Source organism: Pteronotus mesoamericanus, unplaced genomic scaffold, assembly GCF_021234165.1.
Source record: "Pteronotus mesoamericanus isolate MK-2021 breed Mesoamerican mustached bat unplaced genomic scaffold, CSHL_Meso_final contig_657, whole genome shotgun sequence".
Taxonomy (NCBI): Eukaryota; Metazoa; Chordata; class Mammalia; order Chiroptera; family Mormoopidae; genus Pteronotus; species Pteronotus mesoamericanus.
In genome coordinates, this window is record NW_026555229.1 from 17,339,604 (window position 1) to 17,363,143 (window position 23,540).

The following is a 23,540-nucleotide window of genomic DNA, read 5'->3' on the forward strand; positions in this document are numbered from 1 at the left end:
GACATTCATGGGAGAATGGCAAAACTAGGCTCAATGCAGAACACAGCAGCCAAAAGCAATACTTCAACGCTTCTCATGAATGGCAACGCGTCATTTTATATACAATGCTAAGACAGGCCCCTGGTATTCAATGAATGAAATGGAAGCATAAGTGGAAGAACAGTATGTTCAGTATTTTCAAAACTGGGTTTTAAAGCTAGGAGGGGGACTGGTTGTAAAATAATACTATTTTTAAAATAGAAATATTTTAATTCTATAACGTAAGTCTATTAAGCTGGGTTTGAGATAAGTATCAATTCTGTGGGGTTTTTTTTTTTTTTAATCCTTATTGGTGGAAATATTTTTGAGCATGCATTTTTTTAAGCATAAATAAAATCCGCTTATAAGCATATAATGCTGTGCATTATTTAATGAGTACCTATATTTTATTTCCATTTCTAAGTTACTAACAAAACACACCATTAATACTTAGCTACTTCTGGAGAAACAAACTAAGGTAACCTCTCTGCCCTGTCTCCTATGGCCTGGGAAGTAAAACACTCTGTTTGCACTTCTGCCCAAATGCAGGAAACACTCATGGGTTTACTGGGGAGTGATTTTTACTTTTTGTTTTTTTCGTTTATTATATTGACAGGTTATGAAAATACATATAATAACGTTGTGTTCTAGACCATGAGTAAAACTTCATGAATATCCCAATAGAACATTTTTAGGCAGTGATAAATGCAGATTGAGTTTTCAATAGAATTCTTCTCTCAGATTTAAAGATAAAAATATTGAGTCACTTATAACCAAATCGCTCACATATGGATAAGTCTAATTCTTAACAGTTTTTATACAAGCAAAGAATGTCTCCTTAAAAATGAATTTCCTCATAAAAAGAATAGCAGTTACTTGAACCATACTTTTTAATGAGCTCTATTCACATAAAACATATCCCCAATACAAAACCAACATCTTGGTTCATTCTATAAAGAGCAAATTTGGCCAAAGCATATTAAAATATCTGCAAATAATCTGTCATACTACTAAAACCACATGGATTTTGGTATTTTAGAAAAAGTGTAAGAAAAGCTTCAATCATACTAACAACAGAAAAAACAAATGCTAAGAAGTTTTTAATATTTAATAGATGTTAATTAAAAATGGCACCATGTTAGAAAATAATTATTAAGACTTCAAATGGGAAAATAAAATTTCTATACCAAATTCTGAGGTTTATGAAAGAAGTAAAAAAGAAGGAAAAGTTGGTAAAGCTATTTTTCCTTCTCCATTTCAAAAAATTATTTTTGTATTTGGGGAAAATTTTCAAAATTTCAAAAGATATGGTCTTACAGGAAAACTAAAGAAACTAAGAAAATATAAATAACATGGGATTTTAGCTTATAAATTGAATATAAGCTTGGCCAAGTGTTATATGATTCAAAACAATGAGCAAAACTATTATATCTGCTTTGTACTTAACTTTCAATGAAGTCTTAGTAGAAATACATATTAGACAAAAATGCACTTCATTAAAAGATTGAGAAATACATGTCTCAACATACCAGTGTGTTTTTCATTTTAAATTCAGAGAGACAGATTCAATGTTTCACAGTGAGTATTTTAGGTTAAGATAAAAAATAAGCAATAGATAATTAGTAATATTTTTATAACCATTGTTTTTCCCTTTAAATTTCAGACTAATTTCATACAAATATATAAAGATAATTCATGGAAGTAATTAACATTTTGGTGGGGGTCAGACTTATTTAGAAAGGCCAACATATAATTTTGTGATAAATCAATTCTTAAAGGGTAAATGAAGAATAATGTGTACCGTCATGCTAGTAAAGATCTGTTCTAGAAACTCACTCCTCCTTTAGTAACTGTTATTTTGGTTCAAGACCCAAATGCAACCATCTGTTCTATTATTTACGTAACTTGAAACCAAGCCTAATGCTTTATTCCTAGAGTTTGCCCACTGCTTTGGATTATCAGGCATCAGATGATCACCTACTCCCCCCTCAAATTATCTTCAGCTTTAACTTCTTAATATTTTCTTTGCTAGTGATTTATAGGCATTCAGAATCTCAACAAAACATATTACATTAGCTTATCTTCTGCTTATAGCTTAAACAAAACTCAAATGTTAGGATAAAAAATGAATTCAAGGAATCCATGCTGTCGCGGAGTTAATAAAGTTAAAAAAGGACTTTGGAGCATTACGTTTGGATAAAGAGCAAAAGTCTGATGCAGGAGGAGTGGATAGTAGCAGCTCATTTTGAAACCAAGGTTCACATAGTCAAGAGTGATTTGAAGCAACTTCTCTGTAACAAACCGTAACACTGTAGTAGCGATGGCGATTGGTTGTGCGTCAATAGAGCACAGACGCGTTTTCAAATTAAGAATTGGCATCCTAATTTTAGAGGCAACCAGTTGTTTTTAAATGTCCCAAAAACACACGTATACGTGAGGTATATGCATGTATTTTATACACAAAGGTACGTGAACTTATATTCACGTGCATATATATGTATATAAAATATGAACTGTTTTTTTAAAGTAGTGTTTATAGTGAGCAGTATTCCTGCGGCTAAACTGTCTATAAATTGAATGCTGAGAACCCAACCACAGTATCAATTCTCACAATACCAGTGGATGAGAAATCTATTCCTGAGGAATAAGTCATGTACCTCTGAAGACATTCCTAGGCCCATGGGGGTTGGTCGGCTGGCTCCAGCACCTAATGAGTCCTAAGGAACTGCTTACTGATCGAGAAGCTGGCCATTTTCACTTTAAAAGTTTAAATTACTTAGCTCACTTCAAAGGTCACTCTTGACAGTCCCTGCTAGTATTTGCGGGTAAAACAACTTTTCACAATGGAGGAGGGCATGTAATAAAACCTGGAAGTGTAGTCTCTTTCGGTAACAGTCTTTTTTTTTTTTTTTTTTTTTGTCCTTTCTTTCTTCCTTCCTTTCTTTCCCCTCCAATTATAAGCATGGTACGACTGGCTTCTTAACTGTTGGAGAATTTGCCAGCCTTCCTGGACGGTTCATAGGGCACTCTGAGAATGCTGGGCGTTTCCTCCATCACCCTTACGAGGAGATTGTCGATGTAGTCTTCGAGTTCCCGGATGTGGGTGTCTTTCCTCCTCAGGAGCTCCTTGTGTTTCACGAGCTCCTGGAGTACCTCCTCATAGGTCAGGCTACGATACCCTGCAGTGGCATCGAAAGGGTTGCTGTCCTAGAACAGAATAAAGAGTGTCACTTGAGTAGATACAGTATCAGGAACAAATCAGAATTATTTTGAACTTCAACTTTTGGTTTTTCAAGCCCTGATCAAGTTTCTTGTCTACCCTTAGCTGGAGCCAGAGTGACAGGTCACAGAACGGCCAGTCAGTTCTGAGGCGGGCACTAGGTCAGGCGCGCCCCAGCCTGTAGCGTAATTCTGAATTCTTCTACAATCCTTTTCTACAATGTGGACAAGGTCCTAATACAAGAAACTGACATATAACTTAAGATTAAGATACAATGTTCTAAAATAAATATAACTAAAAAAAAAACTAACGATCTCAGAGAATTAACTTGGAGGAACTATAGAAAGCTATTGAAAACTACACATTTGAACATCAGTTCTCATGAAGTCACTTCCATTGAACTGTAGTCTAATGTTATGCCTTTGGCTTTTTATTGGAGACGGTTACAAGAAGCGGCAATATCAAATCTGCTTCTTGCTGTGAAATGTTGAAGGCATTCAGAATTAAATCAATTAGCTTCCTTATAAGAAGCTCTGATGGAAATAACTTGTTTTAATTTAGAGGCAAACAGCTTTTTCTCCCTTGAGTAACTAGTTCATTTCCTCCACACAGGAAATAAACTTTTTCTTATTTACTATAAACTTTATCTTATTTCCCTTTTTCCCGTGGATATCAGGAAACTCAGAATTCAACTATGATAATATTTAGGATTAGTATATCTACATTCTCTTCCACTTCACTATTGACTTATTTTGTAAAACTTACTCTGTTAATGAAAATTTTTAAAACTATTTCCATTTATATTATGTAAACATAAGCATAAATATAAATAAAAGAGCAAAAAAAGCATTGATTTATGTTCATTAAAAACACTTTAATATTAAAAGAAAAATGTCTCAGGAATGTAATAAAAAAATGTCATCTATTTATAGTGTATTGTAATTAGGTTTTTCATTATGTAAAATATAATGGCCAAATATAAAGTAGCATTTTTAATGCCTTTTTATATTATGAAACTCAACAACTTAAAATGGTTTTTCATCACTTTCTTTCAAAACGTTTCCATTTAGCTTTAAGGAAAATAAACTAAAATGCTGAGGAAATCGGTCTTACTCTTTCAGGCTAATAGTATCTACTCTATTCAGTGGGGGATGGAGAATGGGAACCAATGAATGCAGAAAGGCCATTTTTCTTTCTTTTTTTAAAAATAAGAATTAAATTTGTCTTTACTCATTTTCAGGATCTACTTTAATTTGCTCTGTGTCCAGGAGCTTTCGTGAGTAATGCCAACATGTAATTTTTTATCCTTTCCTCTCCAAGCACCAAGATTTGCCTACACCAAAGATCAAGCTAGAATACAGAAGATAATTTGTTGCTTGGGTTATCAAACCACACTTTCTTCTCCAAAACAATGAAAAAAATTCAGGATAGACAGACTCTTCCGACCCCATAGAATCTCTCATGTTTAGAGAAGACAGAGCTTGCACTACGCAGAAATGCTTCATGGGCATCTCACGCAATGTCCTCAGCTTGTTCAAAGGAAGAAACAAGGTTTGAGGCATAGTGGTCAAACAGGTAATCGGTGGAGTGTGACTGGAAAATAAGGCTCAGGTAAGGAGCAAGGCTGAAATGGTAGGTTCCAAGCAGACCATCAAGGATGTTCAATGCTATTATTAAGGACTTACAGGCCCTGGCTGGTGTAGCTCAGTGGATTGAGCACCAGCCTGTGAACCAAAGGGTTGCCAGTTCGACTCCCAGTCAGGGCACATGCACAGGGCACATATAGGGCACATGTACAGGTCCCCAGTGGGGGGTGCGTGAGATGCAACCACACACTAATATTTCTTTCTTTCTCTCTCTGCCCCTCTCTCTAAAAATAAATAAATAATATCTTAAAAAAAAAAAAAAAAGACTTGTAGACTTATCGCTGTGGGAAACAGGAAGCCATCGAAGGTTTCCAAAGACAAGAAGGATATGATTAAAGCTAAGTTCAAGGAAAATTAAAATGGCAGCAGTGGGTAAAATTATTTGGAGGGGCTGAGATTAGTTGTAAAACTACTGAAATATTACAGACAAGATTTAATAAAAGCCTTCACCAGATTAACAGAATGAATAGAAAGAACGCTAAAGGAAGTAAGTTTATATTCTATAATATGTTTTTAAAAACTTACTTTAGCATTAGAAACTGGGAACAGATACACCTTATGCGTTGTATTACCTTTGTCCCTAAAAACATTTCAGAATGTTGCTCTGCAACAATTGAAGGGCAATTCTGGAGACAAGTGTAAATTTACTTTTTATTCTCTTCTCTTTCAGATCAATTAATCTTTCTTTAAGATTAATTCTCAATACACATACTCTTGCATGTATTTAATAGTTTATTTAATTGGTCATGAGTAGTTTAGACATATAAACATTATTATAATTTCTTAACCACATTCTTATAAATAACTATTATATTTGGCAGGTTTCTATAGAAAAAAATAAGACATACAGGTAAGTATATTTTTAAAATTTCTTAAAAATAAGCTAAAGTTTCTCACTTCATACTGAATAATTCTGCACAAATTTGAGACAGAAACCAACCTAGGCCTCACTTTATTTGGTACCTGAGAAAATCTCCAAGGTCCCTTTTAACTCTAAAATTTCCTGGTCTACATACTGATCTTTCTGAACTGCATTTTAAAAGAGTGCACCATCCAACTAATGTGATTGCATTTTTCTAACATAACATTTAATGAAAAATAGGGATTCTTGTGAGAATTGCAGAGATTAACGAAATTAAGCTAAATGGGATTCATTACTGATTGGTTGACTTTCATGTTTTTCTCTTAATTTAACATAAGAATAGCATGTTCGAGTCTCTTTAATCTTAATCAAATTATACATATATGACTGACTTCTCCAAACTAATTAAGTGACAAACATAGGAAACAGCTTACACTGTTATATTTAGCACTATACCAGTACTACTAGATAATATAGCTAAAAAAATTTTAACATTTATCTAAAGACAATGAGGAAAAGATGTCAAAAAAAAAAACCTTATTTTGACATAAAGGCTAAACTTAATACCATGATCCAAATCAATTTAAAAATTTAATCTCAAAACAATAAATTATTATCCTGGAATATTGTTTGACAGTTAAGAGTCATAATCTAAAATGTACAGATCCATTATTTGGCTTATTTTCCCCCCTACAACCATCTAATACTTATGTATAGACAGATTTCCTGAAAATACATTTCTGACCTTTTCAATAAATTTTCCATTTGTCCTTTTATGTGAAAATTTTACCCCAAATTTCTGCATCAAGTTTCTAGGCAGAAAAACATCTTAAAAACATATGTACTATAAACTATATTCTGAAAAAGAATATAATATAATTAAAAACAGTTTTATGCTTAGTTCCAGATTTTATCCCATATTTGAAAATCATGTAAACCTTTTAATATTAGGCATAAGATTCTTAAGTTGATATCCAATAAACATCTATCCTTGTTTACTGATATAATTCTAAATAAAATAATAAAGATTAATATCAATTAATATATACAACAGAAAATTAAAATGTTTTCTGGTCCCAAAAAGTTATTTTGCTTAAAGAGAGAAATCCTCAGGCAAATATAAAAATTGATTATTTTTTTCAAAAGCTACTTTTAATGCTACTATTGGAAAAACTAAAATTGGGAAATCTCTAAAGTGGTAAAGACTCAAATAACCTACACAGGGATTCCTAAGAACTCAATATTTTTTCCTCCAGCACTTTAGATAGCACATATGTTTTTAAGATGTCTTCTTATATTGAAATGTAATGTAAATTTTTCTTTCCCCTTCCCCTTTCACAACCAATCCTTTTTCATTCGTACTGAACCTCTGTTAAAAATTTCCATACGCAGATATAAGAAATTAGGGATTCCTTGAGAGAATACCGGAATTATTACATGAAGTTTTCTAATCACAATTTTAAACAACATAGTTGTGCAAAAGACTTTTGAGTGTTACTAGTGATCTAATTTTACTTTACACATAGGCCTAGCCTTTTAAATTAGGAAATGTATACGTTTTTTACAATATTTAAATTTGAACAAAAGCAAATTATCGGGACTCAAAATAACTGAAGATTTAAAGAAAGGTTGTCCTGGTAACCAAATATTGGTGGGGTACTAACTGACATCCACGGGCAACTAGAGGGGGGAGAGAGAGAGATAAGATGAAGGCTTGGCATTCTCTGATCATCTCATTATTGTTCTAATGAGGAACTTTGCTCTGGGAATATCATCTCAGCTACTTTCACATCTTTTGTCCTCCTCCCTTCATCTCCCTTTCAGTTCTTAATTAGGCCTTAAAGAGCTCACACTGCCCTTTCAACTGGCTACTGCTCCTGTTTAAACACTGCGCTTTCACCGACAGGTGTTGGCACTAGCATGTAAGACATACAAACTTAATTACAAAATACTATGTCCAGAAGGGGGGAAAAAATAACTCGGTGGATGGCTATTATGGGAGAACTTAATGTAAATTACTTCAAACATCTTAGAATCTTCAACATGAAAATCGTTCAAATACTTTTCCTCAAACACGATCAGTATGAGGATGAGCTTTCTCCTCTTAATTGTATCTTGCAGTAAATTAACAACACCTAGTAATCCTTTAACTGTCATTTAGAATAGTTAGTATTCCGGAGAAAAATAATCACACATCAAGGATTCTTTTATCACCTTTAAATCCTTTAACTAAAACAATTTTCACATTTTATTTCTTTAAAGAATTCTAAGGATGCTTTTACAAAAATAAATTACGAGATTTGGAAAAGTACATTTACAAGCACATAGAAATTGTAATTAAGGTTACTTAATAAACAATCGCTGCACATTAAATCGATTTTTTGATGTTGCATTTTGTTTGAGATTAAGTAATCGCCTGATAGAATTCATTTTACTATCTGATCAAAGGCTGACTTCATATATTCTGACATTTCTCGCCAGACTGCCATATTATAAAGACTTGAGTATTTATGAAACATAAAAACTTACACATCATTTACATAAAACAGCAAAAACACAATACAAAGTCCTCCGCTTCTATGTTTTCTACAATTTTAAAGAAAGAACTACATTTAGAATGGTTTATACACTACCATGATTTCTTCTGGGCACAGCTCGTTATAGAAAATTGTGATATGTTATTGCTTCAAAAAATTCTTATTGTACATCTGGATCACACACATTAAGGACAGATGGTTCAAACAGCAACCACCAGCATCTTGGAATAAAGGCCCTATTTCTGTTATTCAGTGAGACTTTAGTTTTCTACCAAGAACATGTGCCCATGTTTTTGTAAAGTAACCTCTTCCTTAGGCTTAATAGATTTCGAATTGCCTGCGGATGCAATGGAACTCTAAACAGATATAAAACTGGATTTCAAGTAACAATAAAATAAAGTTGAGATATCTGAATAGCCCTTCCCAAAGAAGTGAGTTAGCTGAGCTGGTGGCTAGCAAGCCTGTTAATATATTTGGTTTTTTTCTGACTAGGAAGGTGAGTATGCTACAGGTTCAAATACTTTCCTGGGTGACTGGATCTCTTGTCAGGATGCTTTTCCTATTGTTGAATATTAACAGTTTTATCCTTTCTTCAATCTTTGTCCCAATAACAAAAAAAAAAAAAAAAAAAAAAAAAGTTTGTTTTCTCCACATGCTCTTATTTCGTAACTATAATTTTAAACTTGACATACAACTTTCATAATAATTTTAAAAGTCTGCAAACAAAATGTGTAAACTTTAAGTAGTCTTCAGTTATAATTATGTTTACCTGAACTTCCATAAATTGTACAGAAGTCATACCCTATCACACGTTAAAAGTAAAGATTCAATTTTGCTTTTCTCCTTTTTCCTCAAACTATCACACTAAGCTATACTCTGCAGGTAGCTGAAGGGTTCATGGAGATGGAAGACTCTGGAGAAATGGGCGCCAGGCAGAAGGCTGGCTGGTGGTTTGTTTTTTGGTTATTCTCTAAACCCCTCCGCAACTTACCGGAATTTTCCTGAGGTCTTCACTGCTTGTCGGGTTCGTATGAAAACTGAGCAGTAAAAGACAAACATAAATGTTAAAAATGTATCATAGTCCACGTGGGAGGAAACATAAAAACGGAACATTTTTAACCAACATTTCAGTAATAATTTCTAACATCCTAAATCACTCAGATGAGTGAAATTTCATCCAGGATGTGGAAGAAAACCAGTATTTACTCACCATTCTAAAGCTGCTACAGTTTTAAACTTTGAAGAAAAACCCCTCAGCTGTTATTGGAACTAAAGAATTGTACCTCAAAATATGCAGTTTCTAAATACCTTTAAACATAAGCATTTTACCCAATGAGCTATTTTATAAAACTAAACGTTTTAATGTTATTATTCATTTTACATGCACACACTCACCTTAGGTCTCCTAATATAAAATGATGGAGAATTAAATAAACTTAGGTTGGAAAGACTGTAGCATAAAAGAGTTAAAGCAAACTTTTCAAAAAAGTCTACAGGTATTAGAAAAACTATCTTTTAAACATCAGCCTATCAATGAGAATACATTCACAGTGGTAGGAACCATCTCTGCAATTAATATGATTTCTAAGTAGCTGGTCTTCAAAACTCAAACCCCCAAATGGACCGGGGGGAAAAAAGAAAGGATTTCCTCTACACAGAGTAAGAAAACATCACAGCTGAGTGCTATAATCGTTTTCTTCTCCGAAACATGTCCATTAGGAAGGGGACTGCAACCAAAAAGAAGCTAAACTTCAAAGCCATCTGATGAGTAAATATTTCATCGTTGCTATTCAGGTTTGATTTTTACCCTGCACTTAAGAGTATTAGCCATTATAACCTCTACAAAGCATTACTGTCCTGGGAACCTTTTTATACCCCCTCCAAAAACACTTAACAGTAAAATATATATATATGTTACATTACCTCTGCTTTATCGGCTAAACAATTGGAATCCTTTGAAGAAATTCACTTTTAAAACGTTTGACTGTGACACACAGAAGGTCTGGAAGTTAGATATAACGTCTGGAAAATAATCTATTATCGCAGGTATATGTCCCAAGCTGTAAATCTACAGAGCATATATGCCACGTACAACCACCTCAAAAGAACCGCCCTTACGTCCAAGGCCTCAACGTGTTATGACTAAGATTTGTAGTGCGAGCTTCCTGAACCAGTGGCTGACCCCGCCGAGCTCGGGCTCCTGTGCAGACAGTGCCTCAGGGCAGCTGGGTGATGCGGTAGAAGAGAATGAAGCATGTTTTAGGGACCTACAATGCATTTTACAGGCAGAGACAGCTGGCACCCTCTCTCCTTCCCCACGCCCCACTGCTTTTACTGTGTTCTGTATGGTCCCAGGCTAGATCACTGTACCGGCCAAGTCACAAGAGCCTGACAAAAAAGAGTGGCTTAAAAGAAAACAACAAAACAAAATCCAAAAAAAACGTCGTCACAGAGTACACCTCGGCCTGGGGCACTATGGGAGCAGCTGCTAACACATGTGGTTCGGTTCCCATCCTCTCGGGTTTTCAATCCAAGGCGCTCAGCATCAGGGTCCGGCGGGACCAACCTCTCCCTTCACCAGTCTCTCGCAGCTCGCTGCCTTCCAACGGTCCAGGAACACATTCTGCTGCACTCCCTCCATCTGACTGTGCTCACCTCTAGGCAAAATGACTGACATTCGGGTGCCACAGTACACACGATGGTTGTAAGCAGAGAAGCGGCTGCGGGCCCTGCTACCAGGAGGTGTGAATTCAAATCCTGATTCTGCCCTAGACTTGCTGCGTGACCTTGGGCAAGCTGTGTAACTTTGTCTGGGCCCCTTCATCTGTAACATGGGGATGGCAACAGTATCTACCATGTAATACGACTATGAAGACTGAATTAGTTAACAACATGTGGAACACGTAGCAGTGACTGGCAGATAGCACGTGTTCAGTAATGTATTTAATAAACACGTACATAGCACTTAGCCTGTGTCAGATACTGTTCTAAGCATTTTCCCCAAATTAAACCATTTGATCTTCATAACCCTTGAAGCAGGTATGATCTTCATTTTCAAAATGAGGAAACGAGAGCCACAAAGAGCTGCGGTAACTTGCGTGTGGCCACAGAGTTGGGGGTGGTGGAGACGTCCCGCTCTGGCATCTGCCCCCCGCCCTGGGACGGGGCCCTGGCCCTGGTCCCTGCACAGTGAGCACGGGCAGCCCCGCGAAGCCATGAGCATAAGGGACGGGGGGACGGATCAGAAAGTGCACCCCCCTCACGGGGGCAAGCACACGGTCCAGCCGCACTCGGGGGCGGTCGGGGACACCACTCTTCAGGGTGGAATGTTCCGGCCACTTGGAGGGACGAAGTGCTCCACCACAGCAACTGGTCAGGGACGAAGTAGGATTTTCAATGACATGAAGGATCAGGTGGCAGGCCAGAAAAAGAGGACCCTGAAGACACAGGGCATGGCCCGGGGCAGCCTGACAGAGGGGTCACCGCTGGACACCAGAGCCTGGAACACAAGGCAGCAGTAGGGAAGGGGACCTGGAAGGGTTTTGATGCCAGGATGAGGCTCGTAGGCCTCATCTGCAGAGCGACAGGCAACCTTGCCGCACCTCCTGCCTCCTTTCCTAAATGCTGTTTCAACGTTTCGTGTGCAGTAGCATAATCCATCCCATCACATCCTTGAAGAATATGACCGTATACATTTCATTATGTCTCAGGAAGAAATTTTGAACTGAGAAATAGAAATACTAGTATTATATTTATGTTGATAAGCATTTTTCAGAAACAGGCATTTAGGACAAAGGTTTTATCAAAGTCATAAAAGTAACGATATCCAATTGCTTTAGCCTCTGGAGCTGAAGTGGAACTCGGTGACAACCTGAAACACGCCTGAATTCCTGAGAAAGATGAACTGGAGAGGTGACCGCAGTAAGGGTTTAAAAGCCTGCAGCACAGGGTGCGGCAGAGCCCAGCTGGTTCCCGCCCTACCTGAGGGTAACCGGAGCCCTGACACTCTCAGCTGTCCCCAGCGCATATCTGAGGACAGGGCCATTGTATGGGGCATTGTCTAAAATCTAAAGGCAGAACCCTCCCTCGTGGGTCGTCTTTGTAGTCATACACTGACGTGTCAAACACATGACAGACTCACTCATTCATGGCTGCTTTTTTGATCTGTCCTTAAGTGGGAAGAAAGAGTTAACTGAACTGGATTGAATTAGCTTGGTGAAAAAGAAAATGTCTCTATTTATCGAAGTGTGGCACCAATTTGTGATATCTTTTCCTCTGGATGGTTCCTCACGTCACGCGAGATACTGAATAATACAGTCTGACTGCTCAGCTGAGTTGTTGACAGGTTAAGGAACGTGGTGTTTTTAATCAGGTAGAAAATGAACTCAGACATGTCCACGTTGAAAAAAGTAAATTTAAACTTCAGAATTTATAAACAATTTCTAAAAAAATTGTTTTAGAAATCAGAACTGAGTTTGGTGGAAGCAGGGGATTTTAAAGTAACTCTTAAGCTGATACAAATATTTTAAATTCATATTTTAAATTTTTTTAAACTAATAAAATGCATTATTTTAACATTCTACAGTTTTTAGGTAAAAGCTTATTTTCTACTGTGATATTCCAAATTTAAATAATTTTTCTAAGTAAACTCTAATTTTAAATTTTCAGATGACTAGTACTCAAATATTCCTTAAGAAATCATTAGTATTTTTCCTATAACATCACTTAATTTATTAGTATTTTTCCTATAACATCACTTAATTTTATTTCTTTTGAGTAAAGAAATAAGTAAACTGGTGAGAGCTTGAAAGTGCCGTTTAATTTCTTCTATGGACTAGCCTCCTATAGACATGTCCCCAAAGCAAACCAACCCTACAAAGCAGTGAAAGTGACCACTGCAGAAACCTCGAGCACGTCTAGCAATCATCAGGTTTTTTTCACTGTCGTTCTTTGTCTCTTCTGAAAACATACGTAGATTCTTTTGGAGCAAGAATACCTAAGGCTGGGAAGGGACTAATGAGAGTAAAAAAATGTATGAAGTGCTTGTCAAGATAAAAATAAAAACCCATAGAAGAACAAAGATCTATTAAAACTGCTGAACTGTCTTAGTATTAAAAGACAATGCAAACTGTGCAAGTTCTTGGCTCTAAGATTTTAAGTCTTTCAATGAGAAAGACATTGGAAACTCTTTTGAAGGCATTTAAAAAGTAGTATTCCATCTTCCATAAGCGCTCTCTCTAGGCCCCATGAGTGCTAAAATTATGAAGGCAAGTCCATTTGGGCCTACAACTTGATCCATTTTGTATTTAATAAGTGAATTCTAGGTCTTTGAAAACTCCCACCTGGCGGGGGGTGGGGCACAAGGGGAAGGAGCGGGTGGCAGAGGAGTAAGGCTCTTGAACGCCATTCATTCCTTATTGTGTATGGGGAATATGTACAACTTTAAACTATCACAGAAGAACTTCTGACATTAATTATGTTCAAAGGGGAGTAGCCCATTGATCTTCTTGTTTCACTGAGAGAGTGGGCTCTAGAGACCTGGGGCTTCACTTTGGTGACAAATGTAGCTGAGAGGAGGGGTATAAACAGAACTGTAACATAACATAACAAAACCTTTAATGAGTCTGAAAAGGGGGGGGGAATGCTCCATTTACAGTAAAGCAAGGGAAAAAAGAAAGAATGGAAGGAAGGAAGGAAGGAGGGAAGGAAAAGGCAGGCACGCACGCATGCACTAGGCCTAATAACAACTGATACTTATTGGACTTTAACTGAGGTCCCTACCAGGTGCCCTCCTGAGCACTTTAACTCACTGGATCCTTGTAACAATCCTAGGAGGTGAGAGTTGTTTTTATTTCCAAGAGGTATCAGGCACAGAGGAATTAAGAATCTTACTCTAGGTAACTCAGTTGTTAAGTGCGTCAGAGTCAAAGAAAGGCAACCCAACTCCATGCTCCAAGCTCCTAGCCACAAGCTGTCCTTCCTCCCCTTCGGTGTTCTAGACTGTGCAGGCCACCCCTGCTGCGAGCTGGTCTCAAGGAGTCTGATACAATTTCCTAGGAATTCTTCCCATCAGAAATGACTATGAAAAGCCCAAGACTTAGATCATCTTATAGAGATAGAATAAAGGCTGAAAAGCAATAGGTTTTGAAACAACAGTGCCCATTATTTTATTTGCCCCTCCTGCTCCCTCCCTGCACCCCAAGGATGGTGCATCACCTGGGACCCCTTCCCACTGGCTTCCGTTTATGCTCAGAAGGAAGGGGAGACAGAGCATTTATCCCCCGCCCCATGCCCATCCTCCTCTCCTCCGTCCCTCCCTGCTGGGGCGCAGACTGGGCAGTAGCTTCTCTACAAACAGCCAGAGCTGCAGCTATAACTGCCTTCACACCGAAGCATGGTGGTCCCATCCAGACACTGCTGGTTCCCAGACTATGCTCCCCCTCCTCGGCATCTGTCACCCTCGCCACCACTCTGGAAACTCTCTTCACTGCACTTTCTTCGGTTATCCATTCTGAGTGTATCACGTGTCTCCTGCTGGGACTCTGATACAAGCATATACAATAAATGCTGGAAACTATTCACTTAATAATTCAAAATAGTTTAGGACAAAGGTTTATACTTATCTAATAAAAACCAAAGAAAACCAATATATCACAATTATTCACATGAATTATCTACCCTTTCCTTTTCCCTTCAACGTCTGGCTTACGCCCCATAACTTGTCTTTTTAACACTATATCTTTGTTTCCAAAATATACATAGTCTCCTACTTTGCAAATGATAATTCACTGCTAGCCACAAAAAAGTTCCTAGCCTCCATTTAACACCACATTGCACATTCAGAGCTAAAACAGCTTACATTCAAAATTATTTTCAATTTAGAAGTGCATCATTAAAAGTTGCTACTGCAGCTTTAAAAGGGCGTAAATGCTTAAGGTGACAAGTATTTGAATGAATACCTCATATTTACATACTGTCTTACAATTTATAACACGGTTTCACAAACACAATTTCTCTAAACATGTTTTCAAAGGAACAGTAATCCATGAGGTTTTATAATATTATCAAGGTGGATTGGTCAAAACTCATGGAATATACAAGAACGCTAATGTAAACTATGGACTTTGTATAATTATGATGTGTCAATATAGGTCCATCTATTGTAACAAATGTGCCACTTTAGTGGAGGATGTTAGTAATGGGGGAGGCTATGCATGTGTGGGAATAAAAATACATGGGAAATCTCTGTACCTTCTGCTCAATTTTGCTGCGACCTAAAACTGCTCAAAAAATTTCTTTTTCTTGAAGTTTGCCTTTTGTGTATCTTCATCCTTCAATTCCCCGCCCCTTTCTTCTGTAAACTACTTGAAGGAAGTAGTTTAATCTTTTCAGTCTTTTTAGCCTGTGACAGTACTTGGGCATTACGGCAGAAGCGGAACAAATGTATGCTGATGGGATGAGTAGGCAGTGCTTAGGAAAACGCAGTAAAAACTGAGCTGACAGCTGACTAATAAATCAATGGTAGGCTGATACAAGTTTCAACATCAAGACATAAAGTCCTCCGAGAGGAGAGGAAATCATTTTTTTCTAAATAATAAAGATTACTTGTATATAGGCCTGATAGTACATTAATGGGATTTTTTTTCAGTTCTTTTTAAGACAGAAATATTCTGATACAAATGCCAACAGGAACTAAGTTTCAAATTGGTGACTTCAACTCAATTAGCCAGTTTATCCGTTTCACCAACCAGGTGTACCAGTTTAGATATCTGACCACAATACAGATAAACTTGAGATTTTTCTGGAAAATGTGAAAAACATGTACTCTGTAGAAGTTCAATAGAATTTAAAGTAAAGTGAAAGGAGTTTAAAGAAATGTTCTTTAATGATCTTCTTTACAAAAACCCAGATAAATGAAGTGTCCAAAGAGAATTTTCACTGGTAAATACAACCTTTAGCCTGTTTCAATTAGGTTTATTACACATGCAGATGGGGCTTACGAGGCAAGGTGCGACTCCATATTGTTTTTTTTGCCCTTTCACTTTTTTGGCGGGGTCAGGGCAAGGAGCCAGCACCAAATCAAATAAATGATATTATAGATCAAAGTACTACATTCTCTCTCTTGGGACTGGGCAAGCACACCAAGTGCATGAATAGCAAAACAGAACCTAGTACAATATGTCTACGGGGATTAACAGTGATTTCCTTATTAACATTCTCACAGGATAACTCTCGTGAGGTCTCGCAGGCAAGACAATTAAAAACTGTGGTCGGTGACACCGAAGAGCATGGGCAACAAATTCAGACCAAGCTGCTTCTCTATCATAAACAGTAATAAATATATTCTTGAAAAAGTTCTAAAATAGAACAATTCAAAGATATTTATGAAATTAAGGCATGTTTCACCAAGAATGTTATATTTAATCAAGTGTTACTATTCTCCTCTGGAGAATAAAAGAAATAATTATTTTCAATATAATTATTCAGGAATCATTAGGCATTCCGGTCAAGGTGGCAGCACAGGCAGATATGGCTCGCCTTTTCCCACAACCGCATCAAAATTACAACTAAAATACAGAACAATCATCACTCAGAACCATCAGAGATTGAGTTGAATGGAAGTCTGACAACTACGGAGTCAAAGAAACCCCATCCATCCAGACTGGTAGGAGGGGCGCACACGCAGAACGGGCTGGTCCCTCACCCACGTGTGATGGATAAAAATTCGGGAGGGCCATCTCAGGAGCGAGGAGTCCCAGCCCCACACCAGGCTCCCCTCACCACCCGTCCCAGCCCAGGGTGCCAGTGCCAGGAAGATAAGCCTGCGTAACTTCTGGCTGCAAAAGCCAGCAGGGATTGAGTTGTTGGAAGACACTTCTGGAGAAAAGCAGTTCCTCTTAAAGCACCCACACATGGACTCACCTACTCAAACTCACTCCTGAGCTCCTGTACCTTGAAAGGGGTGGCAGCCTGAAGGGCATCAGTGGCATATAGGGAGCGACTGAAGTGTCTGGCATCGGGGTGAGCAGAGACCATTGACCTTTTGCTGAGCCCTTCCTTCACAAAGCCTGTAGGCTGGTGCCACATCTGAGACTCCATCAACCTGGAAAACGCTGTTTGATCCACCTTAGAGATCCCCAGAGACTCTGCCCCACCCAACTTACCGGCCCACCCAAACTGCTCTTCCATTTGAATAGCTGGTCTTGGCTCAAGCTTCACAACTTCCTAAATCTTCTCAAACAAGCAGCAGCTGGCCTCAGTGAGACCCAGGCCTGGCACTGGCAGCAGCCAACCTAGATTCACAGCTTGGCTTCACCTAGGAATCTCTAAGCCCAGCACAAGTAGCAGCCATCTCATATTGTTTTATAGCTCAGGCAGGATAGCCATGGGCAAAACACAGGTGGGGACTGACCTTGGCCTGCACTACCTGCGAAACCCCAGGGCCAGTGCACCCAGTGGACGGCTACAGACCACGCTGGAGCACCATCCCCTTGCCCTGGCACAGGTGATCCTCCATGGAGGGCGGAGGTTGGTGGTTAAGTGGTCACAGCCAACCCTTGCTGCTGACTGGACAGGGTAAATCCCTCCCATTGATCTGCCAACAGCAACCAAGGCTCAACTACAAGAGGGTGTGCTCAGCACACATGAAGGATGCACCTCGAGTACCCAGCTTGGGTGACAGGGGAGGTTGTGCCACTGGACCCTTCAGGACACATCTACATTAGGCTACACTACCAAGACATGGAATCAGAGCGGCTCTACCTAATACATAGAAACACACAGGGAGGCTGCCAAAATGAGGAGTCAAAGGCACATGGCCCAAATGAAAGAACAGATCGAAACTCCAGAAAAAGAAATAAATGAAATGGAGATAAGCAATCTATCAGATGCAAAGTTGAAAACACTAGTTATAAGGATGCTCAGGGAACTCAGTGAAGACCTCAACAGCACAAAAAAAGATCCAATCAGAAACGAAGGGTACACTAATTGAAATAAAGAACAACTTACAGGGAAACAATAGTAGAATGGATAAAGCTTAGAATCAAATCAATGATTTCAAATATAAGGAACCAAAAAACAACCAATCTGAACAATACAAAGAAAAAAGAATCCGAAAAAAACGAGGATAGTATAAACAGCCTCTGGGACAACTTCAAGAGGTCTAACATTCACCTCATGGGGTATCAGGCAGAGAAGAGAAAGCAAGAAACTGGAAATCTGTCTGAAAAAATAATGAAAGAAAATTTCCCTAATTTGGTGAAGGAAATAGACATGCAAGTCCAGGAAGAACAGAGAGTCCCAAACAAGATGGATGCAGAGGCCCACTACAAGACACACCGTAACTAAAATGCCGAAGTTTTTTAAAGATAAAAAGAGAATCTTAAACGCAGCAAGAGAAGTTAGTTACCTACAGGGGAGGTCCCATAAGACTGTCAGATGATATCCCCAAAAGAAACTTTGCAGGCCAGAGGGGACCAGCAAGGAATATTCAAAGTCATGAGAAACAAGGACCTACATCCAAGATTGCTCTACACAGCAAAGCTACCATTTAGAACCAAAGGGCAGGTAAAGAGCTTCCCAGAGAAGAAAAACTAAAGGAGTTCATCACTAAACCATTATTATATGAGATGTTCAAGGGACTTATTTAAGAAAAAGAAGGTCAAAACTATGAATAATAAAATGGCAAAGCATACCAATCTATCAATGATTGAATCTAAAAAACAAACTAAGCAAAAAAGAACAGAGACAGAATCGTGGATACAGAGACCGTTTTGATGGTTGCCAGATGGGAGGGGTCGTGTGGGAGTGAATGAAGAGGTAGGGGATTAAGAAGTACAAATAGGCAGTTACAGAATAGCCCTGGGGATGTAAAGTACAGTATAGGAAAGGCCGTAGCCAAAGAACTTACATGCAGGACCCATGGACGTGTATAATGGTGGGGGGACTGCCTGAGGGAGTGGGGGGTGCTGGATGGAGGGGGGCAAAGAGGGAAAAATCAGGACAACTATAATAGCATAATCAATAAAAAATAATTAAAAATAAAATAGATAAAATAATTCTTTGTGTTCAATTAAAAAAACACGTAGTCAAACAATTCACAAATTGTCCAACATAAGCCCTATGAATCCCAACAGTTCTCCGTTTTTTAAAACTGAGCTTCTCACACACCTCAAGTAAACAAAGTACGGGATTAGCCCAAACACCCCCCTTCCCATGCCAGCTCCGCCACAGGGAGGTCCGGGCGGAGCGGCTGCAGGGCCCTGTCCTACTGGCCCCTCGGTAGCCTGGGCAGCAGGCCCCCTTCCTGGGGAGCGCAGACAGGAGAGGACTGCGCCACGCCGCCAGCTAGAAAAGGAAGGGTAAAATTAGTCAGGGTTAGTGAAGGGCTAAAGATGCAAGGTCACAGTCACTATTTAGAAAATTTCCCTACAAAATGCATCTCACAATGTTAATGTTCTGCTATTGACTAAAACAACTGTCTCTTGTGGTCACTCCCCAACTCATATAATGTTCAATGATCAAGAACAAGCTCAAATGCCTCTTCCTTAAAGAAGCATTTCCCAAATCCCAGCCAGCTGCTCCCCACCTTCCCACAGCAAGCATGGTGTTCAACACAGTCCGCTCTGCCTGGTGTTACGGGCCGCTGCTCACGCCTCCCTCTGCCCAGCTTGTGTGGCCACCACACTGTGCCCTTGTGAATCACTTCTTCAACCCACCCCCTCCCCCCAACCCTGGTAGAGCTTTCCATGCACGTTTGCTAAAACAACTTTAAAAACTGGCAATGTGAATTAAGTTTTATTCTAGGCCTAGCTGATTCGTGTGATTGCTATTTAAGCAGCATTAGCACTTTTGTCAGAAAGAGTTCTAGGCTTAAAAAAATATATAAAATACGTTAAAAACATTTTGATGTATAATATTTAATAGTAATACATGCTTATATATTTTAATATTTCTACAACTATATAATGTTGTAATTACTATATAATACTAAATGACATTTAACACATCATATCAGAGAGCAATAATATACCCTTAAATTTTAAGTTCAAGGAGACAAATGTCAAATGTCTGGATCCTAACATTCTTAGAAACTAGACAAATGCATAAAAGAAAAATCATTTCATAGTCAAATTAACTGCTTTGATTTCTATCACCAGCAGCTATCTAAAACACCCTGACCACAGGTAATTCTACCACCATATATTAAATATATAGAAACAGCACCTGGTTTTCAAAAGTTGAAGCTTCACTGTTATGAAAAAAAGTAATCAGAGGCAACGTGGCCGTCATGGCCCAAAAGGAAATGTTCTACACAGAGAAGCAGGAGGTCTGGGAACACTGTGTCCACAGGAGAAACTGAAGTCATTCTCTTAGTGAGAAACTACCAAAGGGGGTCCAATAGGGAATTTGGTAAAGCCAAAACTGGAGAGAAATATATGGAGTAATTACAATGCTGGGGTGAACAAACTCTACATGCATTAATTCCTTAAGCAATTAGTGAAATTTGCATTCTTGTGTTCAAAGAAGCCCACGTGTGTTTCAAGTATTTAAAAGCAAACTCTCAAGAGCTATTTTACCATGTTGATACTAACTTGCTTGTCTTGATCAACTCAAAACACATAATTCCTCTTCTCTGAAACAAAACTCTATAAACGAGATTGCATCTCATCAAAAACAAAAACAAAAAATTCATACACCTCCATCAAGACTAAAACACCAAGCTTGATTCAAAGACTAGAGACCTGACATCGCTATAATAGTCTTCACGATGCTGTGTTCCATCACATTTAGGGGAGAGGTTGAATACACATCACTGGAATAATCCTCATTGTTTCTCTATTGATTGCACCCTGCCCCGCCGCCGCCCCCTCACATACACACACAAAAGAACAGTTAAGTCCTGTCTATTTTAGCCCAGAAAAATATGTCAGAGATGTTCTCTTCCATCCTCGCTGCCAAGTAACCTCTGTCAGCTTTCAGCTCAACAATCACACCGACTTCCTAACTAGTTTTCCTGCCCCAAGTCCTTCCCCTCTCCCTTTCCACTCCTGTCCCCAGCAGATCCCCCACGCTACGGGGCTACCTGTGTAAGATAGTACTTTGATCATATTACAATCCAATTTAAAAACCTTTTACGGTTCCCCAATGCCTGTTGAATATCCAGTCCTTAGCACAGAATTCAGACCTAATATTTATATGCCTGCTTCTATACGCTCTAAGAGGAGGATTTATATCTTCATAACCTCTGATTTCCATGCATACAGTAAATTTTCAAAAGTAATGAAAATGAAAATATCATTTGATCACCAGATCTGAGGTTCAGAAAAAAATCATATTGCTGGACTGAAGGGGCCACACTGAGGAAGTAAGGGAATGAAGCAGGAGACCTGCAAGGGCCTTCTTTATATTCTTAATCCTTAATCCTTACAGAGTATAACATGTTTATAATAAACGTTTGCTGACTGTAGGAGTTTTCGGGACGAAAACTCAATTCGCACCCCAACAATTTCAAATTTACACAGGCGATAAACTAGACCAAATACTTGAAATTGGGACTATCAAGTCTCAGCCTTGGAGGCACCCTGGAAGCATGGCCGGAGGAGCGTGTGCAGACTGAGTGAGGACCAGAGTGGTGAAGGGCAGTCTCCTCTCTGGCCTGGATCCTGACAGTTTTCAAGTGGATACGAAAATAAGGTTGACGTGGGATAGGCAATGTTAGCCAACAGACAAGAGATGGAAAAATAAACAAGACAATAAGTGCCCAAGACAATTTATGAATCATACAATTTACGTCTTTCCAATGTACTGTTGAAAATACACATGTTCACCAATGACAATTAACGACTATAAATCTGTATCAAACAAGCTTTCCTGTTTGTTGAATTTCACAAAGAAACAATCCTCTCAAATTCTATATTAAAAGTTAAACCAAAAATATTACATATTGATTTACAAAAGTTAGTGCAGTGGGGTCCTTGGAATATAATTTTAATACTTTCCTATCAGAAACCTCAAGAGGACTTACATACCGTATCTTGTATTTGATCATATCATAACATCCTGTCCTCTTTAACGACTGGACTCACTATGTGTTATCCTGTGTCCAGTGCCTAAGAGCTCGTTAATTACCTAAACTATATCTCCATAGGTCTTGTTAATTACCCGTCTCCTGTCTCAGAGGACCTTGTTAATAACTTGTACAGTCTCTCTAAAGAGGTCCTAACAACACATTAAAATTAAAGATGCTTTTCTTTTAGCACCTGTCAAGTGCTGTAAATTGAGAAATTTTCACATCAGTTTATTAGCCTACAGTAGTTTTTGTGGATTTTTTTTTTTTTTGGCTTATTTTCTACTCTCACAGTCTTTCTGTATCTCAATCTCTCAGCTCAAAATAATAATAACTTAGCCAAGTTTGTCTTTTTGTTACAGAGCTTTTTTTTTGTTTTCAATTTTGAAGTCTATAAATATCAATTTGCATTAGTGAGTTAGCAAAAGGATGGCATGGTTGGTATCTGCAAATTAACCCATTGGGAAATGTACCAATTAATGAGAGCTATTATAATGAGTATTAGGATGACAAAGGGTAAAAAAGTTTCAAGCAGTCTCTGGGGAGTTAAGCATAAAGTTCTAGTTAGTGGGAACTAATCACATTGCATATTTCATGTTCCCAGTCACTGCATCATTGGATACATTCTGAAATCCCTGGGCACTAATGGATTAATGGAGCTAAAAATCATCTCAAAAGTTTTTGTTTTCTACCTCATAAATGAGGGTACAAATTTTCAGCTGTGTAAAAGATTTACGGCCTACCACAGATACCAGGCAAATTATCTTTAATATTAGACAAATATGAAAAAGTATTGCTATTAAAATAAACCTTATGAGTGTTAAGGTTTATTATGCCAAAGACAGACCTTTAAACTTATACAAGGAAAAAAAATCTCCATAAGGAGCACTATATAAATGGAGGTTTTAAAACTAAGAATAGGATCTTTTCTTCAGGGTCATTTACTGTAACTTTTAAAATTAAACAGTCTATCATTTTTTATGCACATGTTATAATAACTTCATAATAATGGTTACATGCTTTTAAGCCTATGGTGATTTTTTTGATTTGTGAAAACTAGAAACACATTTAAATATACAGTCCAGGTAACCACCTTTTGTCCCTTCAAAGAAAGGTACGATCCGACCATTGACAGGAACTGACTAGTGAAGGAAAGAAAGAAGGGAGGGAGGAAAGAAGGGAGAGAGGG

The 23,540-nt window shown here is 38.2% G+C and overlaps 1 protein-coding gene across 1 annotated transcript in view; it reads right to left on the bottom strand.

Moving 5' to 3' along the window:
- Positions 1-1,332: 1,332 nt before the first annotated feature.
- RAB11FIP2 (RAB11 family interacting protein 2) overlaps positions 1,333-23,540 on the bottom strand; it is a 36,355-nt gene continuing 14,147 nt past the window's right edge. The window contains exons 4-5 of the mRNA XM_054581584.1: positions 9,275-9,320; positions 1,333-3,225 (exon numbers count right to left, since the gene is read on the bottom strand). Coding sequence (XP_054437559.1) covers positions 2,998-3,225; positions 9,275-9,320 — 274 coding nt within the window. The 3' untranslated portion in view covers positions 1,333-2,997. The remainder of the gene's footprint in view (positions 3,226-9,274; positions 9,321-23,540) is intronic.